Source organism: Pan paniscus, chromosome 10, assembly GCF_029289425.2.
Source record: "Pan paniscus chromosome 10, NHGRI_mPanPan1-v2.0_pri, whole genome shotgun sequence".
Lineage (NCBI taxonomy): Eukaryota > Metazoa > Chordata > Mammalia > Primates > Hominidae > Pan > Pan paniscus.
Genome location: NC_073259.2, coordinates 115,791,290 through 115,814,047, shown reverse-complemented (window position 1 = coordinate 115,814,047; position 22,758 = coordinate 115,791,290). Strand labels below are relative to the sequence as shown.

The window sequence follows — 22,758 nt, the reverse complement described above, 5'->3', positions numbered from 1 at the left end:
GGCTCACGCCTATAATCCCAGCATTTTGAGAGGCCAAGGCAGGAGGATCACTTGAGCCCAGGAGTTCAAGATCAGCCTAGGTAACATAAGGAGACCCCATCTCTACAAAGAAAAAAAAAAAAAATTAGCAGGGCATGGTAGCACACACCCGTAGTCCCAGCTACGTAGGAGCTACATAGGAGGCTGAGAAGGGATGGCCACTTGAGCCAGGAAAGCTCAGGTTGCCTGAGCCATGGTCATGCTACTACGCTCCAACCTGGGCAACATAGCAAAACCTTGTCTCAAAAAAAAAATATTGCCCCTGGCAAAAATATGCAAATCAGCACTGACCAAGTTGGTGGGTATTTATTATGATACTTAGCACAGTAAAAGTCACTTCACTTTGCAAGTACGTATAACTCAAAGTAGATATAATCTCACGTTTAAAGCTTTTATTAATCACTAAGTGTAGCATATATACAAAAGATTGTATGAAGGTGTACATGTACAGTTTTACATCTAACTAAACTGTTATTTTCCAGGTAGAAATGAAATATTCTCACCATATAAAATGGTAAATACAATAAAGTTTAAAAATACCAAAAAAATTTCATACTATCACTACCTAGGGACTACTCCTATGAACGTTTTATGTTTCCATTGTTTTTTTCTCTATATAATTTGTTTTCTTGTATTTAAACTCGGTTTTTAATTCTAAATTAAATATTTTGGCTGGGCATGGTGGCAATCCCTGCACTTTGGGAGGCTGAGGTGGGCAGATCACTTGAAGCCAGGAGTTCGAGACCAGCCTGGCCAACATGGTGAAACCCTGTCTCTAGCAAAAATACAAAAATTAGCTGGGTGTGCTGGTGTGTGCCTGTAATCTCAGCTACTCAGGAGGCTGAGGTAGGAGAATTGCTTGAACCCAGGAGGCCGAGATTGCGGTGAGCTGAGATCACACCACTGCACTCCAGCCTGGGCAACAAAGCAAGACTCCGTCTCAAATCAATCGATAAATTAATTAATTAAATATTTTTGTATTTAAGCGCAATACAGACAATTGGAGTATCAACTTGCCGGTTTAGAACTAACTTAAAAACTATCTTTGGGACTAAGACTACTTTCTTTAGGCTTATTTGTGGATATTTGCACATTATCTAAGGATGAAAAGGGCTAGTAGGTGAGATTTTTGCCCATATGTAAAAACCTTTCTAAGAGTTTAGCAAGTGGTTGTAGTGAGAATTTTTAATTACCTATTTTCTTTTAACTGAGAAAAAAAATTTTGTTTTGTAGGCCTCCCAGTGGCAATTCCAAACCTGGGTCCCTCCCTGAGCTCGCTGCCTTCTGCTCTGTCTTTAATGCTACCAATGGGTATTGGGGATCGAGGGGTGATGTGTGGGTTACCTGAAAGAAACTACACCCTACCTCCACCACCTTACCCTCACCTGGAGAGCAGTTATTTCAGAACCATTCTACCTGGTAAGTGTTACAGTTACTTGAGATGTTAGAGAAAAAGAACGGCGCCAGCTTTTAAACTTTTATCCTGAAGATATGAATAACACTTTTTTCTGTTTGTCACTATTAGATATTAATCTCTAGGCAGGAAAAGTATCTTTGTTTATATTTATGTACTTTTCCTCTTAGAATGTGGCACATAACACATTAGTAATACAGTTTGACTAAGCTGAATTTCTTAATTGCACATAATTTTTCTTCTTTCTCCTCCAGTATCTCTTTCGTTCGGTGTTTATAATTCTACAGCTATAATTTCAGTCAAGCACTATAGTGTCTTGTTATAGTGTCATGTTTTTTAAGTTCATTGAATTTTTATTCTGTTATAGGAGTATTATTTGCTTATTGCGGAAAATTTAGCAAATAAGGGAAGGAACCACTCAGTCCCATCATCCATCTTTTTGGTGTACTTCCTTCCTGCCATTTGTTTTGGTGTATAGGTTTTTACCAATTTTCATAATTAAGACCACGGTTTCTTCTCTCGCTCTCTTTTTTTTTTCTTTTTTTCTTTTAATGGAGACGGAGTCTCAACTGTTTTGCCCAGGCTGGACTGGAACTCCTGGACTCAAGTGATTCTCTCACCTCAGACTCTTGAGTAGCTTGGAATACAGGCACATGCCTGCCTGGAGACCATACCATATTTCATTTCTTTTTTATAAATAACTTTTTTAAAAAAAGAGATGGGGTTTTGGCATGTTGCCCAGGCTGGTCTCGAACTCCTGCGCTGAAGCCATCCGCCCACGTCAGCATCCCAAAGTGCCGGGATTACAGGCATGAGCCACTGTGCCCTGCCCAAGACCATACTTTCTATACGATTGTCTGTCTTTACTTTTTTCACTTTATCTTTTTCTCTGCTGTTACATGGGTATTTTCCTTTGCTGCTACGTGGTTTTCATAAATTGTCCTTTTTAATGATGCATTACTTTCTACTGAATGGGTATTTGATGGTTTATTATCTTTATTGTTGGACAGTTTGGTTTTTCCAGTTTTTATTACCATTGTAACTAATGCTCTTATGAACGTCTTTATGTATAATATTTACAAAATGGATTTAGAGAAGAGTACCTTAAGTGGAATTTCTCGTGCAAGAGGGTATTAACATTTTTGAGGCTCCTAATATATATACTTCACAAAGAAGTTTTAGCAGTTTACATTCCCTCTGGCAGTTTAGTAAGTATCATTTCACCACATCCTCCCAAGCACAAGTGTTAATTTTTTTTTGTTTTAATAAAACAGGTACAATTGTGACTTGTATTAAATAGTTTGTGTTATGATAGTTTAATTATATTAAATTATATTTAATTAAGTTTTATTTTTCACATGGAAGATCTGTTTTTAAATCATTTTACCTTTTAATAATTAGGAGAGCAAATTCTACACCTTAGGACTCAGGAATTGCAACCATATGTATATTAAAAGCAGTGTTTTCGTTAGTGATTCCCAGTTAGCTTCAAAGGAACATAGTTAACTTTTTTAGGATTTTTGAGTTTTACAGGAAAAACTCAATTATGGTATATGTATGTTGCTATTTATAAAATAGTGTGTATCGATTAAATTAAAGAAGCAGGAGATTATTTGAACTTAGTTATATTTGTAAGGAAATAGCGTCTAGTGCTTGGAATTCTTTAATAATGTACTAAAAGTCTCTGATATCTCATCTTTTCCTTTTCTCAGGCATTTTATCTTATTTAGCTGACAGACCACCTCCTCAGTACATCCACCCCAACTCTATAAATGTTGATGGTAATACAGCATTATCTATCACCAATAACCCTTCAGCACTAGATCCCTATCAGTCCAATGGAAATGTTGGATTAGAACCAGGCATTGTTTCAATAGACTCTCGCTCTGTGAACACACATGGTGCCCAAAGTCTTCATCCCAGTGATGGCCATGAGGTGGCCTTGGACACAGCAATCACTATGGAGAACGTTTCTAGGGTTACCAGCCCAATTTCGACAGATGGAATGGCAGAGGAGCTTACGATGGACGGTGTTGCAGGCGAGCATTCCCAAATCCCAAATGGCTCCAGAAGTCATGAACCTCTGTCTGTGGATTCTGTGAGCAACAACCTTGCAGCAGATGCTGTAGGACATGGTGGTGTGATACCCATGCATGGGAATGGCCTGGAGCTCCCTGTGGTCATGGAGACAGACCACATTGCAAATCGGGTCAATGGCATGTCTGACAGTGCCCTCAGTGACTCCATTCACACTGTGGCCATGAGCACCAACTCTGTAAGCGTGGCACTCTCTACCTCACACAACCTTGCCTCCCTAGAATCTGTTTCCCTCCATGAAGTTGGCCTCAGCCTAGAACCTGTGGCTGTCTCCTCCATCACCCAGGAGGTTGCTATGGGGACAGGTCATGTAGATGTATCTTCAGACAGTCTTTCTTTTGTACCACCTTCACTGCAAATGGAAGACTCCAATTCAAACAAGGAGAACATGGCAACCTTGTTTACAATTTGTGAGTGTGCTTAGCCTTTCTTTTTTGGAAATATTTGTAAAAAGGGCCACCATCCCTAACAAGTCATAAAGTTTGGCATTAAGGGAGTATAGAAAGCAACTAGACCTTGGAACTTTTCTTTGCCTTGGTATTGTCCTTTATATTAATGTGGTGCCTTTTCTTCAAGTAAGCCAAATGATATACATACATTTAGTTGGTTCTTAGAGCATCCTCCTGAAGAAATGAAATGTGAAGTAGTCATTTTTGTATTTTGCAGATAAGCTTAGCACATGCGGTAGTGTGTGCCTGTAGTCCCAGCTATTCTGAAGGCAGAGGCAGGAGGTTACTTGAGCCCAGGAGTTTCAGGCCATAGTGTTCTGTGATCCCACCTGTGAATAGTCCCAGCTATTCTGGAGGCTGAGGAAGAGGGTTGCTTGAGCCTGGGAGTTTCAGGCTATAGTATGCTGCGATCACACCTGTGAATAGTACTGCACTCCAGCCTGCGCAACAAAGTGAGACCCTGTCTCTAAAAAACAATCATAGTGATAATACAATACTTTTTTTAAAAAGGTAAGTTTAGCCCAGTAATAGTTAAGGTATTTCCCAAGGTTTCACAAACAGAGAGTTATAGGGGTAAATTCTAGTAAAGCTGTTTGTGACATGCCTTGTGAAAATTATTCAGTCACTTTTATAACCCCATGGAAAAATGTAGGTGGATATAAATCCATTTTTTTCTTTGCTCAGAGTGCATATAAATTATTATTCTTGGGCGTGTAAAAGTTTTTCTTATTGGGCAACAACAACAAAAAACAATATAAAAACAGTTGATTTACTGGTGTCACTACGTTTCATTCATGCAGGAAACATGTTGAGCGCTTATTTTAATTTATTGATAGGGTTTCTCTGTCGCCCAGGCTAGGGTGCAGTGGTGTGATCACGGCTCACTGTAGCCTCGACCTCCTGGGCTCAAGTGATCCTCCCACTTTAGCCTCCCGAGCAACTGGGACCCCAAGTGTGTACCACCACACCTGGCTAATTTTTAAATGTTTTGTAGAGATGGGGGTCTCACTGTGTTGCCTTGGCTGGTCTTGAACTTGACTCAAGCAATCTTCCTGCCTCAGCCTCCCAGAGTGCTAAGATTACAGGTGTGAGCCATCATGCTGGGCTCTTTAGTGCTTACTATATGGTAGCCTCTACTAGATGCTAGGGATAGAACGATCTACCAAGAGACAGTATGTGTACATACCTTTAAGGAGCTTACAGTCTGGTAGGAAGCATAGGAGACTGTTACAATATAGGATAATAATAAGTGTGACGATGGGGTGAAGTGCATTGGTACTAAAGTAGCCTGAAGGGGAGCAACTAGCCAGGCCATGGAAGGGTCGGGGAAGATTTAACCAAGGGAAGTAACATACATGTTAGCACAGACCTTAAGGACAAGAAAGATGTGGGCAGTTGAGAGTCAGGAAGACAGGAGCTGGCACCTGTAAGTGCCTAGAACCAAAAGAATCATGAGTGTTTCAGAATTGCTGAAGCATAAAATGAGGGTGAAGAGAGGGGTCATGTGGTGAGAGGAGAAGTAGGAGCCAGAACACAAAGGCTCTCTTAAGACCGGTCAAGAGTTTTAGGGAGTGAGGGTTGGGGTAGGGCTTTGCTGCAATGTGAGAATAAATTTGTTAAGAGGCAAGGAGGTGTGGAAGATATCATAACTTATGGGAAAGGTGATGATTCTCACCAATCTAGAGTAGAGTTAATTAGGATGCAGAAGAGTGGAGGACATTTGCAGAGAACCCAGTTGAGCTTATCGATTGAATAAAGTTGGAGGAGGGAAGCATTAAGGAGAAAACCCTGGTTTCTGGCTTCTGAAACTAGGTAGATAGAAACTAGGTAAGTAGAGAAGGCCATGTGTTGGCTCACACCTGTAATCCCAGCACTTTGGGAGGCTGAGGCAGAAAGATCATTTGAGACCAGGAGTTCAAGATCAGCCTGGGCAGCATAGTGAAACCCTGTCTCAGGAAAAAAAAAAAAAAAAGCAAACAGAAACTAAGTAGGTAGGGTAGTAGTGAAAGGCAGAGGAGGATATGATTTTGATTTTTATTATTTTGGGAGGAGTGACGATGAGTCAAGTTTTAGACATGTTGATTTCAGTGTCTGTAAGACACCCAGTAGAGATGTCTAATGAAAAGTTGTGTGTGGAGCTGAGAGAGATCTGTCTGGAAATATTTAAGAATCATCAACATTAAGATGTTATTTTTGGCTGTAGAAGTGGAATGAAATCATCTAGTAAGAGTGTGGACTGAGAAGAGGGCTAGGGATATCAAGATATAGCAGAAGAGGAGCTTCCAAATAGACTCAACGGGAGCATCAAAAATAGGAGGAAGCCCAGAACCATTCTGTGCCACAAAATCCAGCCCATGGAGAGACTAGTTTTTACCTTTTAAAGTCTCAAATTTAGAATTTTAAAATGTTTTAATCAAAGAATGTAATGAGTATAAGGCTAATTTAGCAGAAGGTAAGAGGTGGCCTAAATAAGCGTATTGATTTTTTTCTTAAGAGGGCAAATGGAACCTCTTCTAAGTGTGTGTGGGTTATAATGAGATATAATTTATGTATACATTTTAAATGTGCAATTTAGTGGTTTTTTTGGTATATTTACAAGGCTGTGCAACCACCACCACTGTCTCCTTCCAAAACATTTTAGTCACCCGGTAAAGAAACTTCATAACCATTAGTCACTTCCCATTCCCTCCTTCCGCGTATTCTCAGCAACCACTAATCTACTTTCTGTCTCTATGGATTTGCCTTTTCCAGATATTTCATATAAATGGAATCATGCGATACTTGGCCTTCTGGATCTAGTTTCTTTCTCTTCGCATAATACTGTTGTGTCTCATCCATGTTGTAGCATGTATTTGTACTTCATTTCTTTTTAGAGCTGAATAATCTGTAATATGGATATACCACATTTTGTTTATCCATTTATCAGTTGATGGACATTTGGGTTGTTTCTGCTTTTTGGCTACTATGAATAATGCTGTTATGAACTCTCATGTACAAGTTTTTGTGTAAACATCTGTTCTTGGATATTTAGGAGTAGAATTGCCATATGTTTAACTTTTTGAGGAACTGCTTTCCAAAGTGGCTGTGCCATGTTACCGTCCTAGCAGCAGTGGATGAGGGTTCTAATTTCTCCACATTTTTGCCAACAGTTAATTTTTTATTTTTATTTATTTATTTATTTATTTTTTTGAGACAGAGTCTGGCTCTGTCACCCAGGCTGGTGTGCAGTAGCGCAATCTCAGCCTCACTGCAACCTCCACCTCCCGGGTTCAAGCCATCCTTCCACCTCAGCCTCCCCAGTAGCTGGGACTACAAGTGCTTGCCACCATGCCCGGCTGATTTTTTGTATTTTTGGTAGAGACGATTTGCCGTGTTGCTACCTGGTCTCATGCGTTCGAGACCAGCCTAGGCAACATGGCAAAACCCTGTCTCTAGCAAAAGTATTAAAAAATCAGCCAGACGTGGTGGTGCATGCCTGCGGTCCCAGCTACCCAGGAGGCTGAAGCAGGAACGCCACTGCACTCCAGCCTTGGTGACAGATCGGGACCCCGTCTTAAAAAAAAAAAAAGAAAAGAAGACAGATAGATGACTGTGGTTCTAAGGTTTATGTATTCCAACTATTTTGTGAATGGTTGTGGAGTTTAAACGTAATGATTGAGTAATAGTATCATAAATACTGTTCCTTAGCAGAGTGGAAAGTGTAAAGAATAGAGCAGAAGATTAATGGAGGAGGACACTCATAAGCTTGTGAAAGTGAAGTTGTAGTAAGAATAGAGAACAATATATAAAGGGAGCATCCTCTCTGCCAATGCAGAAAGAAAGACCATATGAAAAATAAGAAATTAAGAATTTTAAGCAAATAATGTCTGCAAGAATACAATTCTTCTGCCCTTTGAAAGAGCAGGCTGCAAATTGTTTTTGTCTTAAGAATGTGTCCTCAAAACTTGGTTGACCATCTTGTTTATAGTGAAGCAAAAGAGTACAGTGGTGTAGCTGGCTCTGACGCCAGTGTCCTATGTTCATAGCATAGGTCACTGGGGTCAGAGCCAGCTGTACCACTGTGGCCATATTTTGGCTCTGCATAACTAACAGCATTTCAACTCAGTTTCCTCTTACAGTTCAGAATTGGAATCTTTTGGACTTTAGGGCATCATACCTAAATGTACTATCTACTTAATGTAAGGGATAATGTACTTGATTGTTGAAGTAATATGGTGCTATTTTTTTCTTTTATTATTATTTTTAATTTTTTTTAAACAGATGGGATCTCACTGTGTTACCCCAGGCTGGTCTTGAACTCCTGGACTCAAGTGATCCTCCCTTCTCAGCCTCCCAAACTGCTGGGTTTACAGGCGTGAACTACCATACCCAGCCAATTTTTTCATTAGTGTTTCTCTTATGCACTGAATAGGAAACTTGTCCTGTTGGATCAAAAGAAAAAAAATCAGATCTTACTGAAGTCTGAAGAGTGGTGTAAGAGTAGGTATATATGTTAGTGTAAGGAAGTGAGTCTTTGATCAGAATATCTCTATTAGAACCATGCTTCTTACTGGATACATTTTAGTAATTAGCATTTAAATTAAAACCTGGGGCTGGGCATGGTGGCTTACACCTGTAATACCAGCACTCTGGGAGGCTGAGGTGGGTGCATCATCTGAGGTCAGGAGTTCCAGACAAGCCTGGCCAACATGAGGAAACCTTGTCTCTATTAAAAATTCAAAAATTAGCTGGGCGTGGTGGCACACGCCTGTAGTCCCAGCTATATGGGAGGCTCAGACAGGAGAATCGCTTATACCCGGGAGGCAGAGGTTGCAGTGAGCCAAAATCGCGCCATTGCACTCCAGCCTGGGTGCAGAGCAAGACTTTGTCTCAAAAAAAAACAAAAACAAAAACAAAAAACCGTGGTGGTAATTTAGCCTGCTTGAACTAAACCCATTTGTATTGCTCAAATTTGCCATCTACAGGGTGTACTCTGTGTGACCGCGCCTATCCCTCGGACTGTCCCGAACATGGACCAGTGACTTTTGTTCCTGACACTCCAATAGAGAGCAGAGCAAGGCTTTCTCTCCCAAAGCAGCTTGTCCTCCGTCAGTCAATTGTGGGAGCAGAAGTTGGTAAGAACCTTGGAACTGTAAAACACTATTACATCTCTTCTTCCTTTGTAGCGTAGAGTTGTAAAAGTGGATGTGTATAATTTAGTAATTATTTGGACCAAAAGTCAATTTATGGCTTAAGATGTATGCTTTTATGGAATATTAGTCTTGTCCACTGATGATAGCAATAAATCAAGTCAAAAACTTTATTGGGAAATCTCTCCTTTGTTAGAATCAGTACTGAGTAAAGCAAAAAATCCTAGACTGAGTCTTTGAAGATTTAACTTTTATTCTCATCTGTCTCATCCACTAACAATTATTCTAACAACACATTTCTTAAAACTTAGTTTCTTTTATAGAAACATGGAAAATTCACCTTATGACACAACATTAGATCAAATGTTTGTAAATTGTATAATGCTCCTTAGATAAAAGGAATAAAGAATGTAGATTGCCAGACTTTACTTACCCATATTTGTATTTAGCATGGCTTCTGAGTTACTGCGACATTTCTTTGGAAATATAAAATTAGGTTCATTATTCTTTTAGCTGCAGTTTGGGTGTGAGTCATTTCAAAGCATCAAACAGTTTAGGTAAAATAGAGCAGTGCTTTAAGCACAAAAGATTTTAGAAGTTTGATTTATTTCTATAGTAATTGCTTTATATTTTTACAATAGAATAATGTTTTCTGTTATTTTTTATTTATTTATTTTTAAGAGACTGGGTCTCACTCTGTTGCCCAGGCTGGAGTGCACTGGCCTAACATACGGAGTACAGTAACTCGAGTGCAGCCTTGACCTCCTGGACTCAAGCAATCTTCCTGCCTCAACCTTCCAAGTAGCTGGGACTACAGGCATATGCAATCATGCCCAGCTAATTTAAAAAAAAATTTTTTTTGTAGAGACAGCATCTCACTATGTTGCCGAGGCTGGTTTCGAACTCCTGGCCTCAAGCAGTCCTGCCTTGGCCTCCCAAAGTGTTGGCTCATTATATGTGTGAGCTACAAACTTTTTTATATTTAACTCCAAAATAATGTATTTGGAGAGACATGAAAAGATTCCCTTTGGATAAAACTAGGTTCAGGAATTCCTGATATTTCTTCTTACTCAGCATTTATTGTGAGCCCTATGTTATCTGTTCATTACATTTTATGTATTTATAGGCTAGGACCCACAAGGCTTAGTCACCTCTGAGGAATGCTAGCATATTGTTTTTTTTATTTTTTTATTTTTTTTGAGACAGAGTCTCGCTTTGTCACCCAGGCTGGAGTGCATTGGCCCTATCTCTGCTCACTGCAACCTCCGCCTCCTGGGTTCAAGCAATTCTTCTGCCTCAGCCTCCCAAGTAGCTGGGACTACAGGCGTGCGCCACCACGCCCAGCTAATTTTTGTATTTTTAGTAGAGACAGGGTTTCACCCTGTTGGCCAAGCTGATCTCAAACTCCTGACCTCAGGTGATCTGCCCACCTCGGCCTCCCAAAGTGCCGGGATAACAGGCGTGAGCCACCATGCCCAGCCTACATATTGGTTAAATTCATTGAAAATAAGATTCTTTGCATGGGTGAAGCACCTCTTTCTTCTGTATCTTGCTGTTTAAATCATTGATTGTGTAGTTGGTGTCCTTCCACTGACAGGTGTATGGACTGGAGAAACCATTCCTGTGCGGACTTGCTTTGGACCTCTAATTGGCCAGCAGAGTCACTCCATGGAAGTAGCAGAATGGACAGACAAGGCAGTTAACCATATCTGGAAGGTCAGTCCTGATGAAACTTTTCTGTGGCTTTTGGCTGTTTTTCTTAGTAAGAGGTAGTTAAAAAGTTATGATAAAGTCAAAATCAGCCAGAACTGATACAGTGCCATTCACTGGTCAGTCATTTATTTCATGTACATTTTTTTTAAATGTTACATTCATCATTCTTGGTAGCCAAATTATAACATACAGCAAAACACCAGCTACTGGAAATAGAGGACAGACTGTTTTTGTCTCTGTTTTGTGAGTTAATCCAATTATTTTAACCATTTAATGCATTTGAATTACTTGTGACAGCTGAGGCCACAGACTTGTTTGTATGATAAAAGTCTTACTTTGTAATTAAAACATTCCTCAAATGTTTATCTTAGGAAATAATTCTGGAATAAGAAGCTAAGATTATTTTTCTAGTTTTCTTTTTTTTTTTTTCCTTGAGATGGAGTCTTGCTCTGTTGCCCAGGCTGGAGTGTAATGGTACAATCTTGGCTTACTGCCACCTCTACCTCCTGGGCTCAGGTGACTCTCCCACCTCAGCCTCCCAAGTAGCTGAATTTACAGGCACTTGCCATCATGCCCAGCTAATTTTTGTATTTTTGTAGAGATGGGGTTTCCCCATGTTGGCCAGACTGGTCTTAAACTCCTGACCTCAAGTGATCCACCCACCTCAGCCTCCCAAAGTGCCGGGATTACAGGTGTGAGCCACCGCACCTGGCCTATTTTTCTAGTTTTCTAATGAGAGGGGTTAGAAATACAACATTTTCACATAGATATCTATTGGGAATGATGCTTGCAAAATTGAAGTAAGGAGAAAATGGGTCTTGTGATCTTTGGAAAGGTAAGGTACCACTGTCATTGGGAACTTTAAATTTGGAATGCTAGGCCCAAGTGGGAAAATCATGACAAGGGATGATCCTCTGCCCTTAATGGACATTCAGTCATTCAGTGCCTACTGTGTGATAGGTGATAAAGACAGGTGGACAGGTAGACTGGTTTTTTTGTCTTTTCCAGGCAAAGGTTGAATAATCAAAAACAAAGTCAGTCTCTTCACTGAACACTAACTGTAGGTCTCTGATGGTCTTTATGTATTGCTGGAAATAGGGAGAATGTTGAAATGATAGCATGTTGGAGAAGTAGGAATATATTTTCCCACTAAGAAAGCTGGGACCTACTGCAAATGAGTAAATGAGGTGATTGCTGGCCTAAGTGTAATGTAGTGCTTTATTGCATGTCAGTGCATTTGACATGTGTGCTTGCTTTCTGTTGGCAGATATACCACAATGGTGTCCTAGAATTCTGCATCATTACAACTGATGAAAATGAATGTAATTGGATGATGTTTGTGCGCAAAGCCAGGTATGAGTAGTCTTGGATGAGAAAAAATAGTTACCATTTAGATGTTTTTCAATAGGAAGCTTTGCATAAAAGAGGAAAGAGTTAAGAATCCAAATTACACCAACACCTGGGCATACTTAAAGCCCAAGGCAGCCAGGCATGGTGGCTCACACCTTTAATCCCAGCACTTGGGGTGGCTGAGGTGGGAGAATCGCTTGAGGCCAGGAGTTCGAGACCAGCCTGGGAAACATAGCAAGACCCTCATCTCTAAAAAAAGTTTTTTTCAAATTAGCTGGGTGTTGTGGTATATGCATGTAGTCCCAGCTCTTGGGAGGCTGAGGTGGGAGGATCATTTGAGCTGAAGAGTTCAAGCTGTGATCATACTGTGGTGGTGCTGTTGCATTCCAGTCTGGGTGACAAAGTGAGATTCTGTCTCAAAAAAAAAAAAAAAGCACTTACCAAGGAACAATATAGTTACCACTGAATTTGCAAGTGGGTGCCTTTTCTTTATATTGGCTGTTGGTCCACCCCTGAGTTACTGGAGTTAATTCATGTTTAGCTAGCTAGCTCTATGTCTTTGTCATAGTGTTTTTTAAAGACTTCATTTTATTTATCTTGTTTGCTTCCAATAACAGACTGTAGTGTTTTTGACTACAAAAGGTCATCAGCTAATATGTTGAAGTAAGAATTCTGTTTCTCTACAACTGCCTTCTCATAGATAGGACGGGAAATTACAAAAACATTCCAGAGGAAATAGTAAATAGTTCTGCCTAAGCTTTCGTATAGGATTTTGCAATGGGGGAATGTTGTACTTAGTATGCATTTCAAAATTAATGTGCTTGATCTATTAAATGTGATAACTCAGGAACCGGGAAGAGCAGAATTTGGTGGCTTATCCTCATGATGGAAAAATCTTTTTCTGCACCTCACAAGATATCCCTCCTGAAAATGAACTGCTTTTTTATTATAGCCGAGATTATGCTCAACAGATTGGTAAGTTAATATAAGATGTGTTTATAATGAATCTGGCTTAGTAAAAATACCAAAGACCAGGATTAAAGTTTTGGTAATGATTTACATGTTAGCTGAAGCAAATCATATACCTTTGTTTGTATAAATGCAAACTATTACTTGTATTTGAGGTGTTAAAATCTGTGAGGTTCTTCACAAGCTGAATGTTATTGACCAAGCAATAATTCATATGATACGGTCTTTTATGGTAGGACTTTGGTTTGGGGCATTGAAGTTCCTTAGGCTACTTTTCGAGCTAGCACCATTGAGATATAAATTCATGAAGGACAGCGAAGTCCCTCGGTTTGATTTAACCTGCATATGCTTTCTCTTTGCTGTGCTGTTTCATGATGACAGCTAATGTTTAAGAGTTTGGGTATGCTATAAAACCTAAATATTTTGCTTACAAAAGAGGCCTTATAATCCAGTATTTACCAAGTGCTTTCTTTGTGCCTGGTACACTATTTTATTTTACTTATGTATGTGTGTATTTAGAGATAAGGTCTCACTCTGGCAGGCTGGAGTGTAGTGGTGCAGTCATAGCCAACTATAACCTTCAACTCCTGGGCTCAAGCAGTTTCCTGCCTCAGTCTCCTGATTAGCTAGGACTATGGGTGTACATCACCATGCCCAGCCAATGATTTTTAAGTTTTTTTTTTTTATGGAGATGGGGTCTTGCTGTGTTGCCCAGGCTGATCTTAAACTCCTGGCCTCAAATGATCATGCCACTTTGGGCTCTCAAAGCACTAAGATTGCAGGCCTGAGCCACTGTGCCTGGCCCATAGTACATTATTTTAGATGCCCTTAGTACATTATTTTAGTTTTATAGGAAGTGGGCAAATTGGAAATATGGAGAGAAAGGAGAACTGGAAGCAATGATTGTTAATATCAAGAACAAGTTTTAAGATTCAAGTATTGGGAGATAATGAGTAACTTTTTTTTTAAAAGGTGTTCCTGAACACCCAGATGTGCATCTCTGTAACTGTGGCAAGGAGTGCAATTCTTACACAGAGTTCAAAGCCCATCTGACCAGCCACATCCATAACCATCTTCCTACCCAGGGACATAGCGGCAGCCATGGGCCAAGTCACAGCAAAGAAAGGAAGTGGAAGTGCTCAATGTGCCCCCAAGCTTTTATCTCTCCTTCCAAACTTCATGTCCACTTTATGGGTCACATGGGTATGAAGCCCCACAAGTGTGATTTCTGTAGCAAGGCTTTTAGTGATCCCAGCAACCTGCGGACCCACCTCAAGATACATACAGGTAAGTTGTGTTGGCCCATCAGAATGGAATTTTTGCAACAATTAGAAAATGCGGTAGTAAAGGCTTTGTAGAGGGATTGTAGGTGGAGTTGAGATTTGATGTCAGAGAAAGAAACCTTCGTGGTTTAACTGAGATTCCTTGGAGGCTGTCACCTCCAATTGTTAGGATGTTCTGCTTTCCAGGTCTCCCCACCATAGTTGGAAGGTGCCTGGGAAAATGCACTTAATAATCAGGAAGTTGATCAATGTGTTTGGTCTTAAATAGAAGCTTCTGAGTCTGAGTCTGAGCCTCTCATTAGAGCTCACCCCCCAGTCACCAGCCAGAGCCAGTTTCTCTCCTTTAATATTATTGCTCAATAAATATTGCCACAATTTATTTTTTGAGCTTCCATTTTCTAAATCCCATGCAAACCAACACCTTTCTTTTAGTACTTTTTAAGAAAAAAAAATTTTTTTTTTGAGATAGGGCCTCACTCTGTTGCCCAGGCTGGAGTACAGTGACACCATCTTGGTTCACTACAACTTCTGCCTCCAGGACTCAGGTGATCCTCCCACCTCAGCCTCCTGAGTAGCATGGACTGCAGACATGCGCCACCACACCTGACTAATTTTTGTATTTTTAATATAGATGGGGTTTTGCCATGTTGCCAAGGCTGGTCTTGAACTCCTGGGCTCAAACAGTCTGCTTACCTCAGCCTCCCAAAATGCTAGGATTATAGGCCTGAGCCACCATGCCTGGCCACTAACTTTTTAAAATAAATACTACAAAATAACTGATGGCTTTAGCTTTCTTGTTTGGGTCATCTTTTCTCCAAATCTTCAAAAGTTTCTTCCCCATCCTTTTGCAACAGAGACCTTATGGCCCACAAAGCCTAAAATTCTATCTATCCTTTAAGAGAAGGTTTGCTGACGCCTTAGAGGAATCTTATTTTTGCATTCTTGGAAGGATTTTGTTTCATCCCTGGTTTTGAGGCAATATTATATGTTTTAAAAAGATAGAAAACTATAAAATCTATCTTGTAAAAATATGTTTCCCTATAGACAAGTCCTAGAATTCATGAGTTTTTTTTTTTTTTTCTTTATGTTTGTGTTAGGGCATTAGGATTATAAGTCATTTTTTTCAAGTTTTATGTATCACCTATACATTTTTTAAAAATACATATTTAGGTCAGAGGTCCTAAAGGAGATCAAATTAATTTACTAGCTTTAGTTGCAGAATATAAACTCAGGAGCTCTTGAGTGGTCTCACATAGACAACCCTAGAAAGTAAAGTGCTGCTTACCAGTCAGCTCTGTTTCATTCCTGCCTCTGCTGCATGCACATACGTGTGCCTGTGTGTCTTGGGGATGCCAGCAGTTGTTTTCTTCACGGTGTAATACTTTGGGCTGATTGCAGGTCAGAAGAACTACAGGTGTACCTTGTGTGACAAGTCTTTCACCCAGAAGGCTCACCTGGAGTCCCACATGGTTATCCACACTGGGGAGAAGAATCTTAAGTGTGATTACTGTGACAAGTTGTTTATGCGGAGGCAGGACCTCAAGCAGCACGTGCTCATCCACACTCAGTAAGTTACCCTGCAGCCAAGACGTCATTCCTCAGGTGGTGAGCCTTTGTGTGGCTGCAGCCCACCTGCTGATTGAAGGGCTGGGGAGTCCTGGCTCATCTGTTTCATGCCTTGGTACCATGGTAGATGCCTTCTGTGTTCCATGTAGCCAAGCCAAGGTTGGAACACTTTTTTTGGTGTTATCCTGGAAGATTTCAGTTGTTGGCTTTCTTTTTCTTACTTTTCACATGTACTCTTTTTTCACATCTACAAAAACCTAGAGACAAAAAGGACTATTGACTACAAGTGGTTGCTTATAGTTAGACGATAGTGTGCATGTGAGAGAGTGATGGAGTGAGAAGAGTAAGAGTCAGCAGCCACACTATGGAGAGTCTTTGGTTCTATTAAGAAAATTCAATTTCATTCTAGAAATAATGGCGAGACACTGAAGGATCTGCCAGCCCCTGCCATTTTGGAACTGTTCTGTTGGGGGGTGTGTGTGTGTGTGTGTGTGTTTATGTGTGTGTCTGAATTGCAGTTAAAAAAAAAAAAATTGGTATCTTAACTGTTTGTAAGTGCCCAGTTCAATAGTGTTAGTTATATTCACATTGTTGTGCAAGCACTATAGGATTTTAAGGAAAGGAGTGTCATAGTGACATACCCATTCTGTTAATAAAAAGATTACTTAGGCAGCTGAACAGAGGATGATTGAGGGTGGGGAAGCCTAAATATTGGAAGACCAATTAGGAATTTATTGCATGAATCCAAGTGTAATTAAATGTCTAGACTGCATTAGTCACAGTGGTCATAGAAAGAAGAGATGGATTTTGTTGTCCTTAGCTTTTAACAAGTGTCAGAAGAGGAAGAAAATGTTTTCAACTTATGTTATGGAAATTCTCTTTAGAAATCTTACCTTCACTGAAAACGTTATATTCTTAATGTAGAATTTGGATAAACACTTGGCTTTGATACCAGTTCTTCTGTCTGCTTCCTCATCACAATGCAGCCTGAGATGCTAAACAGCCAAGGAGCCTGGATCTACATTCCTAACTCTCAGAAGGACATTCTAAAACAAAGACTTCTTTAGTTCCATTGCTAGCATGAAATTTTACAAAATTAGACAGAAATTATCAAATATTATATCAAATTGTGCAATATTGGAGCCAAAAGAGATCCCCGGATCATCTAGTCTTAACATCCTGTCTAGGCAGCTCAGGTTGTGATAATAAAATACCACAGATTTTGTGGCTCAAACAACAGGGGAGAGACACAGTGAGAGAAGGCAGTCATGAGCAAGCCTGGAAGAGGGCCCCCACCAGAACCCAGCCAGGCTGGCACCCTGATCTCTGACTCCAGCCTCCAGGACTGTGAGAAAATACATTTCTGTTGAGAGAATGAAAGAGAAAGAATATGAGAGTTCCAATCTCTTCTCATAAGGACACTAATCCTACATCATGGAGGCCCCATCCTCATGACCTCATCTAACCCTAATTGCCTTCCAAAGGCTCCACCTCACACTGGGTGTTAGGGCCTCAACATGTGAATTTGGGGTGAGGGGGGACAAATATTTGTCCAGAAGACTGCCCATTATAATTGCCTGGAAAATGTGAAAAACAACAATTGGTGCTAGGACCCCATCCATGGGAATTCTAATTTAATTGGTCAGAGTTAGAGCTCTGGCCTTGGTATTTTAAAAAGCTCCCCAAGTGATTCTCGTGGCCAGCCAGGGTTAAGGACTACTGACTTCATCCACATGCAAGATTGATTTCCACAATCTCTCTGGCAAGTGGATATATTGTTTCCTAAAGATGACACAATTATAGTTTGAGGAAAAGTTTTGCTTGAATCAAGTCGATATCAGCCTCTATCCTTTCATTTTACTTTTGCTTAACAAATGTGGATCTGGACTCCTTTTCAGGGTGAGAAGATATGGTAAGCCTCTTTGCCAAACTTTCATGAGATAGAAAGAAGGTTTTGGACTGTCAAAACTTAAAGCTGGTATAAGTCATTCTTATAAGAAGCACTGTTCCCTCAAAATGGTTTTGAATGAGGCTTTAGGCTTCCTATGGAGATCGTTGGTAAAATTTTCAGATGCTTGTATTTTTACTTTGGGGCATTTCAAAGTGGATATAGTAGTATTAGCAGTCTTTTTATTTATCTACTTAAAAAAAAACAGCTACAGCCCTAATGCCAAATGCAAGAGGAGTTCCCCCCTAGTGTCCCCTGAGAGTGGAAGGGTTGTGACAGAACCTGGCTTTGCCCTTCCTGTAAGAAAGAGGAAGTGAGCAGAAGAACAGTGATGTTTACTCCCCAGGTCATCTTGTCTCATGGCTTTAGATACCGTCATATGATTTATGTCTCCACCCTCATACACCTCACCGTCACTCAGCGGCTCTGATGCTGGATGTTCACTAGGCAACTTAAATCTAATGTGTCCAAAACTCAACCCAATATTACCCCACGAATTTGATTTCCTCCAGTGCTGAGCAGCTCATTAAATGGCACCACCATTATTCACCTCAATGGTCAAGCCAAACACCTTGAAGTAATTCTCAACTCAGTTTTTCCTTCCTTCCTTCATTCAACTATCACCTTGTCCAGACCACCAGCTTTTCTTCTATGGATGGCTTCAGTAGCCTCCCAGTTGATCTCCCTGCTACTACTTGCTGTTTCTCCTCATCTACTCCGCAACACAGATGAACACACATACACACAGTTTTCTGTCCACAGTGCCAGAGCAATCCATTTCAAATATAAGTCAGATTGTGCCTGTCTCCACTCGTATGTCTCTGGTGGCTTTCCATCGTATTTGTGTTAAAAGCTTTTTATGATGTAATAGTACTTGGCTACCTCTCCCGTTCACCTTTTATTACTTTTCATATTCTGCTTTGGCCACTCTGACCCTCCCCTTGCTACTCCTTGAGCATACTAAGCACATCCAGTCTCAGGGCCTCTGCCTTAGAAACTTCTCCCTCCAGATGCCTGCATGTCTTCTTCCCTCCATTCAGGTTTCTGCTCAAATGTTATCTCCTCAGGAGGGCCTTCCTTGACTATCTTATCTAAAATAGGACCCCTTCACTTTTACCTGGCTTCGTGTGTTTTCATAGTCTTTATTGCTATCTGATATCATGTTACACATTTGTTCATGCTATAATCTGTCCACTTAGAATGTAAGCTTCATGAAAGCAGGGACTTAGTTTACCCACATCCTATAGCCCTAGCATCTAAAACAGTGCCTGGCATAATTAGACACAGTAAATATGTGTTGAATAAACATCTAAAAACCATCAGAGTAGAAGATGAAAAGTCAGACTTTTGGTAGGGGTTTTGTTGTGGCCTTGGGCAAGTTCCTTAGTAGTTTTTATGCGCATGATGTTTCCCATCTGCAGAATTAAGAGGTTGGATTAGATTGGTGGTTTTAAAACTGCTCCAGGGAATTCCAAGGATTCTTCAGTGCCATCTGTTGCTAGAAGAGGATGGGAGAAATGCTAAGGAAGCCAGGCTTCAGAACGCCCGACTGCACCCTCTCACTCCTTCCAGGATTTTATTAATAACTTGCTTTAACTGTTTCATATTGGGCTTTCATAAAGACATGGGGTTCAGCTACTCAAAAAAAAAAAAAAAGTTAAAAAATTCCTGGTCTGTGTGATCTCTAAGGTTCTTTTCAGCTCTGAAATGTCTAGGCCAGGGTTACTCAAACCTTGACATTATTGACATTTTGACCGGGTTAATTTTTTGTTGTGGGGCTGCCCTGTGCATTGTAGAATGGTTAGCAGCATCCTTGGCCTTTTCCTACTAGATACTAATTATACCACCCCTCCCCAGTATAACAATCAGAAGGACTCCAGACGTTGCCAAATGTCCCCATAGAGGCAGTCGCCCCTACTTGAGAACCACTAGTCTAAGAAAAGGACAGAAAAATGGCAATTCCATAAAAGTGGCATGCAGGGAATACAAATAACGGTGTAATGAGATACCATTATGTACTGGCTAATTGGCAGACATTTTCAAATTTGAGTCTTCCAGTTGAGAATATGGGACAACCAGAACCGTCAATGATGGATGTGTATATTGAAACAACTACGTTGGAAAACCGTTTGTCATTATCTTGTAAAGTTGAAGATGTGCATATCCTTTGATTTAGCTATATAGTTCTTGGGTATGTGCCCTAGAGAAACATGTATTGCAGAGCACCATACAAGTATAAAAATGTTCAAATGCCAGGTGCAGTGGCATGCACCTATAGTCCCAGGTACTTGGGAGGCTGAGGCGGACAGATCACTTGAGCCCAGGAGTTCAAGGCTGTAGTGCATGATGATCACACCTGTGAATAGCCATTGCACTCCAGTCTGGGCAACATAGTGGGACCCTGTCTCTAAAAAATAATAATAAAAATTTTAAAAAATTTAAAAACGTTCATAGCACTTTTGCTTGTAATAATAAAAAACTGGAAACCACCAAAACATTCATTAGCTAGAGACAAATCCAATACCATAGATAAGTTGTGGTGTATTTGTATATTTGTAAATAGTATACAGCAGTGGAAGGGAACAAACAACTGATACGGCAGCTTGAATGAATTTTATGAGCATCATACTGAGAGAATGCAAGACAAAAGAAATATATATAGAATTTACATAGAATTCGAGAATTTACATAGTATTCTAAAACAGGAAAAATGAGCCTACACTGTTTCAAACTATACATGTTTTATGAGTCTTCTGTATATCACCTATGCAAAAGCCTGATTCAGAAGGATAGAGCTGCTCTGACAAAGGCCTGCGGCTATGAAGAATAAATGTTGCCTCAGTTGTTATTTGTAACCCCAAATCAAATGTTTTTTCTTGTGTTCCTCTTAGAGAACGCCAGATCAAGTGTCCCAAGTGTGATAAGCTGTTCTTGAGAACAAATCACTTAAAGAAGCATCTCAATTCTCATGAAGGAAAACGGGATTATGTCTGTGAAAAATGTACAAAGGCTTATCTAACCAAATACCATCTCACCCGCCACCTGAAAACCTGCAAAGGGCCCACCTCCAGTTCGTCAGCACCAGAGGAGGAAGAAGAGGATGACTCAGAAGAGGAAGATCTAGCAGACTCTGTGGGGACAGAAGACTGTAGGATTAACAGTGCTGTGTATTCAGCGGATGAGTCTCTTTCTGCACATAAATAAAAGGAAAAGAAACAAGCTATTTTGGATGAAAATGCAAATGGAAAAATACAGATAACCAGTTATCTACTATAATGGTTTTTATATAAAATGGTTCCTGATTTATTTTCAGCCAGTAATCAAAACAGACTGGGAATGAATAAAGCACTTACAGAAGAGTATCCTAATGAAAACACTTTAAAACAGATTGGGAAAACTGAGCATGTGTCCTATTTTAAGTGGTGGACTGGGAGGGAAGTGTCAACTTCTGAGGTCTTTATTTACATGATAATCTGGGAGATGCATTTATGCCTGAATCAAAGCTGCCTTCTGCTCAAACAAATCAGATTTATTTCACATTCTTCCATTATTCCATTTTCCTGCTGGTCCTGTGACTTGGTAACATTCTAAATGGTCCTTGCCCCATAGCCATCCTGATTGCTGATAGTGTTTTATGCAGACTCTTGTGACTTATACTCACCACAGAATGGATTGGGACACAGCAGCATAAGTGTGCTACTTGGCAGCTAGTAAGTTTAAAGCAGGACCTGCCTTAACTGCTCCTGGCCACTTGGGAGTTTAGGGTAGATCTTGTTTTCCAAAGTTGCGACAGGTGCCTGGAGGGCAAATAAGCAGCAGTCAGTCAGTAGTCAATGATGGAGAGAACAAGAGGAGAGATGCCTGGCCTCTGCCCAAGAAATTAGCTTTGATGGAAGCCTGAGCAAGTCACCTGGTTATTGTAACGTGGAGATCTCTGTAGGTTTAGACATGGCTCTCTGTCTCCAGTAAACATCCAGCCATTCAGACAAAGGGGGCCTGGAGATACAGAGAGCCCAAATAATGCCTGCTGGATTGCCTCCTGATGAGTACATGTGGACTCACCTGAGGAAGGGAAGGAAGGGAATAATCTTTTATGTTTCATTTACCTTATGAAAAGTGTTAAAACATTGCCAACTCAAAATAACATTATTTAATGCATGTGCAAAGTTAGGTCTTCCCAGTTGTCTCAGTGCTGAGGAACCTCATCAGAGAAGCATGGAAGATGCCAAAGGATTTTTGGAAGGTAAAGAAGGCTGAATAGTGACCACATGGGCCTGTTTTCAGGGTCCCAGCTTAGTTAAGTCACCCATGCACCTGGTCATTGTGTCTCCCATGCACATCCAGCGTTTTTCAGAAGCAGACCCACCCTTAAGTTGACAGGATTGATGGAACATGCTCTCCTGCTCAAGGCACAACCTCTGGGCTGGAGTAGAGGACTCTGGTGGGAAGGTTTTGCTGCTAATGTATTTATGGAATGAATGTATTTCATTCAAATCTGTATTCCTCTAGGAAGGATTAAAATTAAACTTTTTTAAAATACAGGATTCCTCTGGTAGTCTCGTTTCATGGAGGAAGGAGATGAGTGAGTCTTCTAGGGAAAGTCAAGTACAATTTGAATCTTTCTGAGGTTAGAAGGAGAGAGCATTTCTAGAGTATTTCAGCTTTTGAGATCATATTCGTATTGTTTCTGCTGTTAGTACTTAAGACAAACTGCTTCCTGTGCTTCCAACCCTCTTCTGCCCTCTTCCTGCCTAAGGTATGCCTTTACTCTGTTACCTCCTTGGAGAAATGTGGCAGGTCT

At 40.4% G+C, this 22,758-nt stretch overlaps 1 protein-coding gene across 2 annotated transcripts in view; it reads left to right on the top strand.

The window, feature by feature from the left end:
* Positions 1-22,501, top strand: part of PRDM4 (PR/SET domain 4) — a 28,299-nt gene extending 5,798 nt beyond the window's left edge. Inside the window, exons 4-12 of one of the 2 annotated variants that reach the window (XM_034934404.3) lie at positions 1,273-1,458; positions 3,166-3,960; positions 8,964-9,113; positions 10,705-10,844; positions 12,109-12,194; positions 13,039-13,166; positions 14,133-14,447; positions 15,842-16,010; positions 20,849-22,501. In XM_034934404.3, coding sequence (XP_034790295.1) covers positions 1,273-1,458; positions 3,166-3,960; positions 8,964-9,113; positions 10,705-10,844; positions 12,109-12,194; positions 13,039-13,166; positions 14,133-14,447; positions 15,842-16,010; positions 20,849-21,161 — 2,282 coding nt within the window. In that variant the 3' untranslated portion in view covers positions 21,162-22,501. The remainder of the gene's footprint in view (positions 1-1,272; positions 1,459-3,165; positions 3,961-8,963; positions 9,114-10,704; positions 10,845-12,108; positions 12,195-13,038; positions 13,167-14,132; positions 14,448-15,841; positions 16,011-20,848) is intronic. The other variant, XM_034934405.3, reaches the window with a different exon arrangement.
* The last annotated feature ends 257 nt before the right edge of the window (positions 22,502-22,758 follow it).